This window comes from Danio aesculapii, chromosome 2 (genome assembly GCF_903798145.1).
Source record: "Danio aesculapii chromosome 2, fDanAes4.1, whole genome shotgun sequence".
NCBI lineage: Eukaryota > Metazoa > Chordata > Actinopteri > Cypriniformes > Danionidae > Danio > Danio aesculapii.
In genome coordinates this window covers 9,383,239-9,391,047 of record NC_079436.1, presented here as the reverse complement: position 1 = coordinate 9,391,047, position 7,809 = coordinate 9,383,239, and the positions used below count along the sequence as shown (strand labels likewise).

General features: G+C 39.0%; 1 protein-coding gene across 1 annotated transcript in view; it reads left to right on the top strand.

Moving 5' to 3' along the window:
* nos1apb (nitric oxide synthase 1 (neuronal) adaptor protein b) overlaps positions 1 to 3,465 on the top strand; it is a 23,782-nt gene extending 20,317 nt beyond the window's left edge. The window contains exons 9-10 of the mRNA XM_056465960.1: positions 805 to 976; positions 1,680 to 3,465. Of these exons, the coding sequence (XP_056321935.1) occupies positions 805 to 976; positions 1,680 to 2,035 (528 nt within the window). The 3' untranslated portion in view covers positions 2,036 to 3,465. The remainder of the gene's footprint in view (positions 1 to 804; positions 977 to 1,679) is intronic.
* Positions 3,466 to 7,809: the final 4,344 nt, after the last annotated feature.

Here is a 7,809-nt window from a genome sequence, read left to right as displayed (position 1 = left end):
TGCACTCCGTTCACAAACACACATGCTTCCTCATTTTGACTGATTACATTTGCACCAGCTGAGGATTGTCAGAGACTGATTACACACACTATTTAAACCACACACACTCTCACTTCCATTGCCGAGTCTTGTTTTACTGTAAAGTGACATTACAACGCGTTCCCTTAATCTTGGGTCTCCGTGTGTTTACCCTAGCCTTGTTTACCTAGATATCCTTGTCTGCTGCCTGCCTTTCGACCTCTCGCCTGTGTTTTGATTACGATTCTGGACTGCCTTCATACATCTGTTTGCACCTGTGTTGACCATTGCCTCCCTGAGTTTGAATAAACCTGCACGTGAATCCTAAACCTCAGTTGTCTCTGTCACTCCCCGTGTTACAATGACAGTACATAGTATTTTACTAGATATTTTTAAATATACTAGTATTCAGCTTCAAGTGACATTTAAAGGCTTAAGTAGGTTAATTAGGCAAGTTAGGGTAATTTGGCAAGTCATTATATAACAATGGTTTGTTCTGTAGACAATCAAAACAAAATTGCATAAGGGGGCTAATAATATTGACCTCAAAATTATTTTTAAAAATGTAAAAATTTTATTCTAGCTTTAAATACAATCTTAGACACTTGAGAATGGGCTTGTATGATACAGGGCAGTAAAGAATCATTTAAAACAACCACCTTCGCTACACTATATCATCATGTTGGCAGACATCCAGAATAGCCCACCATTATAGCAGCAGGTTTTCCCACAGACAAGCAGCTCTCACATTGTTTTAGAAAGTCTAAAAATGTTGTTGTTGTGTAGGTGGTTCTTCTTCAGCAGCAGCTGTCGGTGGAGACAAACGCCAGGACAGAGGCTCAGGCTCGAGTCCAGCAGCTCCTGCAACAGAACACTGAACTCCTGCAGCATCTCTCACTGCTGGTCAAACACGTCCAAGAGCTGGAGCTCCGCACGCAACCACACAAAAACTCTCCCTGTAAGTCTCATTCAGCAGCTTTAAGGGGTCGTTCACACAGAATGCCTTTTTCCATTGCAACACGCTACTTTTCTATTGTTTTTCAATTTAAACACATGGTTGATGGACATGTTTGACCGTTACGCTCGCGTTTAGCATGTTTTGAAACGTAAACGCTGTGTTTTTTAGGTGTTGTCAAGTTGAAAGAACAAGCAACGTGATTCATTACTGCCAGCTCCAAATGCAGTGGACCAATCAGAAGAGCTCATGGCAGAGGAGCCGGTTATTGTGGCTTTGTCCAAAATTTCTCTAGTTCTGAGTTTCTCTAGTTCTAATGCATCCATTATTGTCGGTATTACATCACGTAAATAATATCATGTCACGTGGACCTCTCGCTACACTGCAGTTTTTTTTTAAACCCATTCCCAAGCACAGCGTGAACTGTTATTAGAAGCAAAGACGCATTCGGTGTGAATGAGCCTTAACACTTCTTATTTACATTTGTGTTAGGCTAGGGAAGTAGTTGACCCAAAAATGAAAATTCGGTCATCATTTAGTCATGACATTAATCCTTCACCTTTTTGAGTCTTTCTTCTGTTGAACACAAAGGAAGCTATGTAGGAAAATGTTGACCATAATTTGTGTTCCTACTATGGCAGTTAAGGGTGACACGATGGTGTTACCATTTTATTGACTATGCTATTATGTAATTTTCTCCTTATAGTGGGATCTCAAGACAGCCTTTTGCAAATCGCCTTGCGTGACAACATGCCGGCAGTGTCGCGTGAGCCCAAACTCAATCCCCTATCAAGCGCTCGGGGAAGTTTCCCTCTCTCAAACAGCCTGGTTCGTCTAGACGGCTTTCATTTCTTCACAGAAGCTTCAGAGCAGAAGAAGAAGCCAGAGCAGGACCGCGACTCGGGCAGGGGTCAGGATGAAGATCAGTCAGGTGGATCCTCTCCTCCAGAGAACCAGTTCCTCAGTGCTCTGGACACTCCTGGATTCAGAGAGTCGGGCATCGCATCCGGGTATGAGTCCAACACGGATGAGAGCGATGATCGGGACAGCTGGGGCCAATAACTCTGAAAAACAGCCCAGCTCTCACCAGCAGGGGTAGCAGTTGTGCACTTTAGGTTTACATCGTTGCTTCAGCTGTCAGAATAATCCAATATCTGCTATCTGCTTTTATTAATAACCAATTGTATTTAAAGCTGCAGTATGTAACTTTTAGTGCACTCACTTTTTGTGAAAATAGGCTCATTTTGCAAGTCACCTAGAGTTAAACAGTTCAGTTTTACCATTTTTTTAATCCATTCAGCTGATCTAAGCGTCTGGTGGAAGCACTTTTAGCTTAGCATAGCATAAATTATTGAATCAGATTAGACCATTAGCATCTCGCTCAAAAAATGTTAAAAAGTACTTGGAAAGTTTTCCTATTTAAAGCTTAAATCCTTTGTATTTACACTGTGTAAATACAGGTTGTACAAAGATTGGCGGAAAATTTTAATTTGCTACTTTGTAGGCCGATATGGCTAGGAACTATAATCTCATTCTGGCGTAATAGTCAAGGAACATTGCTTATGTACCATGGCTGCAGCAGGCCAACGATATTAGGCAGTGACTGAAAATAGTCCCTAGCTAGATAACTAGGTCACATTGCTGCGTAATATCAGTATGCCTGCTGTAGCCATGGTACAGCAGCAAAGTCTTTTGATTATTACGCAAAAATATGATTACAATACCTAGCCATATCAGCCTCAAAAATAGCATCTTTTCATTTTTTGTTGCTCTTTCCACTTAAGTAACTACAGAAGAGTCAAGCTTTAAATAGGAAAAATATCCAAACTCTTTTTTGAAGATTTTGAATGAGATGCTAATGGTCTAATCCAATTCAATAATTTATGCTAAGCTAAGCTAAAAGTGCTTTAAAACTGGTAAAACTCAACAGTCTAACTCTAAGGAAGTTGTAAAATAAGAATATTTCCAATAAATGTGGAGTGTTTGCTTAATAAATAAAACTGCATGGCCCTTGCTAAGAATATTGTAGAAAAACGTCACACAGGTATTGGCCTACTTCGCAACAGAAAACAACCTGACATATCTAAAAGAGTAATAATAAAAACTTATTTTAGCCTCATAGTAGTGGTTCAGGATGAGACAAGCAATGAATTTGTGAAACACTTGATATGGTTGTTAACAAAAAAGTAACATACTACAGCTTTAATTGGGTTTCAGCATCACAGTTGTGTCCTAAATATTAAAAAAAACTGTTGATCAATGCTAAACTGAATTAAATGCATACTGTAGCTCATATTATGAAAAAAAGCTGTTTTTTTATTTTACATAACGCATAGTTCAGTTGTTATTATAATGTTGTTCAGCAAAAGTGTAAAAACATTAAATCATTTCTATAGTTTTGTATTTGCAACATTTGTATTTGTAATGCTTGGCCTTTAAACTTTATTCATCAGATAATCCTGAAAAAGCATCTAGCACAGCTTCCACAAAAATATGTTTTCAACAATTCAACACTTCATTTACAATTCAACACTTCACTGATCATTTAAAATAACACATTCTTAAGCACTAAATCAGCATAGTCATCTCTGAAAGGTCATGAGTTATAATGGCTTAAAATTAAGTTTTGCCATCACAGGAATACATTATTGATTACAATACATTCAGTTGTTTAAATATTTTAGAGTACTACTCTTTTTGTGTAATTTCATATTATTCTGGGCTTAAAAGGACATGAGGGAGATAAAAGATGTCAGAATTTTCACTTTAAAGCTGTTTCTACAATGGCGCTTATCAATTAAAACTACTTATTTTCAAGCAATGCATGGCCACATCTTTAAATGCCAGTTATTACTTTGAATAGTTTGCTTTTATTGCACGTTTAATGCCATTCAAGCACAGTAATACAGAGTGAGGTTGTTGTCTTATCATCACTTTGTTTGATAAGATGTAAAACGTTATGTGCAAAGCATGTTTAACCTTAACTGTCGTTTTTTGTTTTTTTTTCAGCTGAGCAGCTTATACTGTTGAACATTAAGCATTCATCCCCAATGTAAAAAAAAAACAAAAAAACAAAGTCAATGACATCACATTTTACAAATGGTTTACCAGCATTTTTTTTTAACATTAGCTTTGGAGGGGAGTAGCAAGTGATACTAACTAACTGTATTGTGTGCTCAAGTCTTGTCTAAATGCTGCTGTGTTGTAGCGTTCATATTCTTTTAATAAATAAACTCATTTATTCACGTGTTGGTGATCTAGTTCTTGCTCTTGGGATGTGTGTGTGGGTGTGTGTGTCCATTTTCAGGTAAAAAACGATTTTAATTCTTATTCCTATACTAAAAAGTGATTATTTACTTTACTTAAAAAAAAGTGAGTAAACCCATTGCCTTAAAAGCGACAAGATGACTTCAACTAAAAAAGTAAGTAAACCTGTTGTAACTTAGAACTGTTAAGTTGATTTAACTTAATTTTATAATTATGCAAATAGTTTATCGACTTCAATATTTTAAGGCAATGGCTTACTCATTTTTTAAGTAAACTTTTTTACAGTGTCTCTAATTTTTTTACAGTGTATCCCTATATTTAAATCTTCGTTTTAAAAAAATTAAATAAAATAACATCACACATAGGCTATTTTCACATTACTAAGTAGCTGTTACCGACTCGGTCCCAGTCATTCCCCTCACTGGCCAGCAGAGGTCACCATCCCCGGACTTTTAAGCATTACATCATCCATCTAAACTGATTGTGCACACACCTGAACTGAATCTAGTTAACGACCCACGCTTCCTATATAAGCCACACTCAAACACCAGTTCATGGCGAAGTCTTGTTTAGCCCTGGCCAGCATTACTGAGCGGTCTTTCCTATCTGATCGTCTGAGAATAACCCCGGACTGTTTCTGACTTTGAGTTGCCTTCTGCCTGCCTACGACCCTTGCTTTATACACGGACTCTGAACCACGCTGCCTGCCCATGACCCATGCCTGTCTAACGGATTCTGAACCACTCCACCTGCCACTGATCTATGCCTGGTAAATCACTCTGTGTCTGTCAGCTGCCAGCCCCAAGACCATTATTGATTACTGTTGATGTGGGTTCACACTTTAGTGCGTATTGGATGTTTGTGTTTGACTGACTAATAAATACTGCATAATGGATCCCTCCGTGTCAGTCTCCTCGTTACAGTAGCACATTTAGATACTTTGATTGAAAGACTTAAGATTGAAATATATTAATGTGTGTGTTAAATGTCTGTTATGAGTATCTTTTCCAACTCAGGCTCATTCGAAACATGCTTCTGCCACGGCCTCACATCTGCCGCTTTCTGGAACCATCCTATATATATATATATTTTCTTTACCTTATAAGGAGCTAAGCCCCCCTAAAATGAAAATCCTAAAATCGCCCCTGCTGCAGACCATTGTCAATCAATCTCCTCCGTGTCTCCTGTACAGTACAGAATACGTTCAGCTTGCCAAATTAACATAATTCGTCGATCACTAGCAGGTTGAGTTCCAACAAGGATGCAAAAAGGGTTGTAAGTGTCCGCAGCAAGACCATCGTAAAGGGGGTTGCACACTGTATGCACCGTGCCAAGCAGCGCCCTGCATTTTAGAATTGTAAACATAGATTTATATCAGGGTACGCACACTGGCACCGCAAGTCAGTGGCTGTCTGCGGTGCCCAGCTACGACTCAGTACATTGTTCATATTTCTGCCGCACCATAGAGCACCATCTGAATAATTTAATTTTAAATAACATGCAAATGTGCGCGTCCAGTGTGTGTTACTTCCAACAGTCATGTGTGCGGTTCATCCGGTGTGTGCGACCACTTTAAGGATGGAGTCTGCTTTAGTTTTGTGGATAAGTGACTGCAGGTAAAGAACATTAGGCTGGATGCCAACATTATCTCCACAAAAGCTAAAACGCTTTATGAACCCTTTGCTGACAGCGAGTGTTTGCTCCTGACAACATGTTTTGATCTTTGATTCCATTCTATAATACTGGACTTTTTTTTTTATGAAGGTTTGAACTTTGAGAGTGTTTAAACAAGAGAGAATTGTGTAAATGTTAATGCCTGTCTGAGAAAAATGTATAAAGTGTGTAGTGAGGGGTTTTACAGCCTTTAATTAACATGTATAATAATTGTAAAAAATAAAGCAGACTACTTCATGGATTTCGCCTGTCGTGGGTTGTTTTTAGAACTTAAAGGGCACCTATGGTACTTTTCAACTTTTCAAGCTGTTTGGACAGACATATGTGCATGTATGGTGTATAGACTGTCATATTGGGGTGATATAAGCACACCCAGTGCTTTTTTTTTTTTTTTTTTTTTTTTTTTCAATTTAACAACATAAAAACGGTGGACCAATTGGAGCGGTTTTCAAACCGACTTTACGTAGGAGTGCAGTCCCCCCGCCCACCAATATTTATTGACAGGCGCGTCATCATATCCTCAGTTTGTTGATTCATGTCCGCCATTTTCAGCATGAACCGAAGCGATATCACTAAAGGAACACTCTAGCTCTATTTTTAGATGAAAGGCTCATTGGGCTCAACACAAGATCAATATTCTCCACATTATCGCTCTAATCGGAATTATTGGTTGTATCTTTAGGTAGGTTTGCAAACATGTGTACTTCTCATCGAGTCTACCTTATACTTCAGCCGTTTGCATTTCTCGCGATCCCAGAAGCTCCCTGTGATCTTAACTAGCATGCGTTTTAGAATTCTAAACATAGGTTTCTATCAGAGCACATTCAAGTCGACGGCTGGGCACCGCGGACCGCTGCAGACTTGAATTGCTATTGTGTGTACCCTGATAGAAACCTATATTTAGAATTCAAAAATGCGTGGCGTGACGATTCGGGACACTTCATGTTTCTGCCGCGCCACAGAGTGTCTGGTGTGCCGTGTCGCAGCTTCGAGCGGCGCATCCGGTGCCTCAGTCAAAGTTAATTCAGTGTACGTGGTTATTAGATTCTGTGTTCAAGCTCGACACTTGAAACTAGCACACAGTTGGCTGTAAAACTGTACAAAAACACATATGATTTACTCTCTGCTTGGTCTGTGTTCGAGTCGTACATGCACGACTGAATGGGGATCCTCTCACTCCTGCTCCTCTCAGTCTGCCTGTCAGACTCTGTTGCAAACGCAGAGCGGGTGAGCTCATGGCCCCGCCCCCTTGTTACGTTGGGCGGGAAGCCAAAACTAATCTACATGTGAAGCAACACACCCATAAATCAGCGAACTGTGGACACGCCCCCAACATGACACTTTTTAACACATTATAATAAAAAAATCTGAATTGTGTTTTAAACTGAACCTAAACTGGCACACTCAGAAGAACCATAATATTAATATTAAATCATAAAAAAGAGGTAAACTATGTGCCCTTTAACTCCCCTGAATAATGAAGGACCAGAGTATAGTTACACAATGACTTGACACATAACTAAAGAGAAACAATGTGTTAACAAAAAATAAATCATCAACTTGAATTCCATGTTTTGTTTTGCAAAATGTATCCATTACATCCATTACATTTTAAGCAATTAATATTACAGTATTTCTGAAAAACTCACGTGTATATAAATTGGCCTCTAATATTCATCTCCACTGCAGTTATCCAATGAACTACAGTGCATTATTGTGGAGGAATCCTGCAATCTATAATTAAAACCGTCTGTTTCTCAGGATGAAATCTGGGAAATTTGGACTTTCCCCAGAATGGTGCTGACTGCATCTTTTCTCTCTCTCTCTCTCTCTCATGCTTGCTCTGTTTATTTCTGCTCCTGTTAGAGGGTCACTCGCCCCAGCCTCTCATTTTC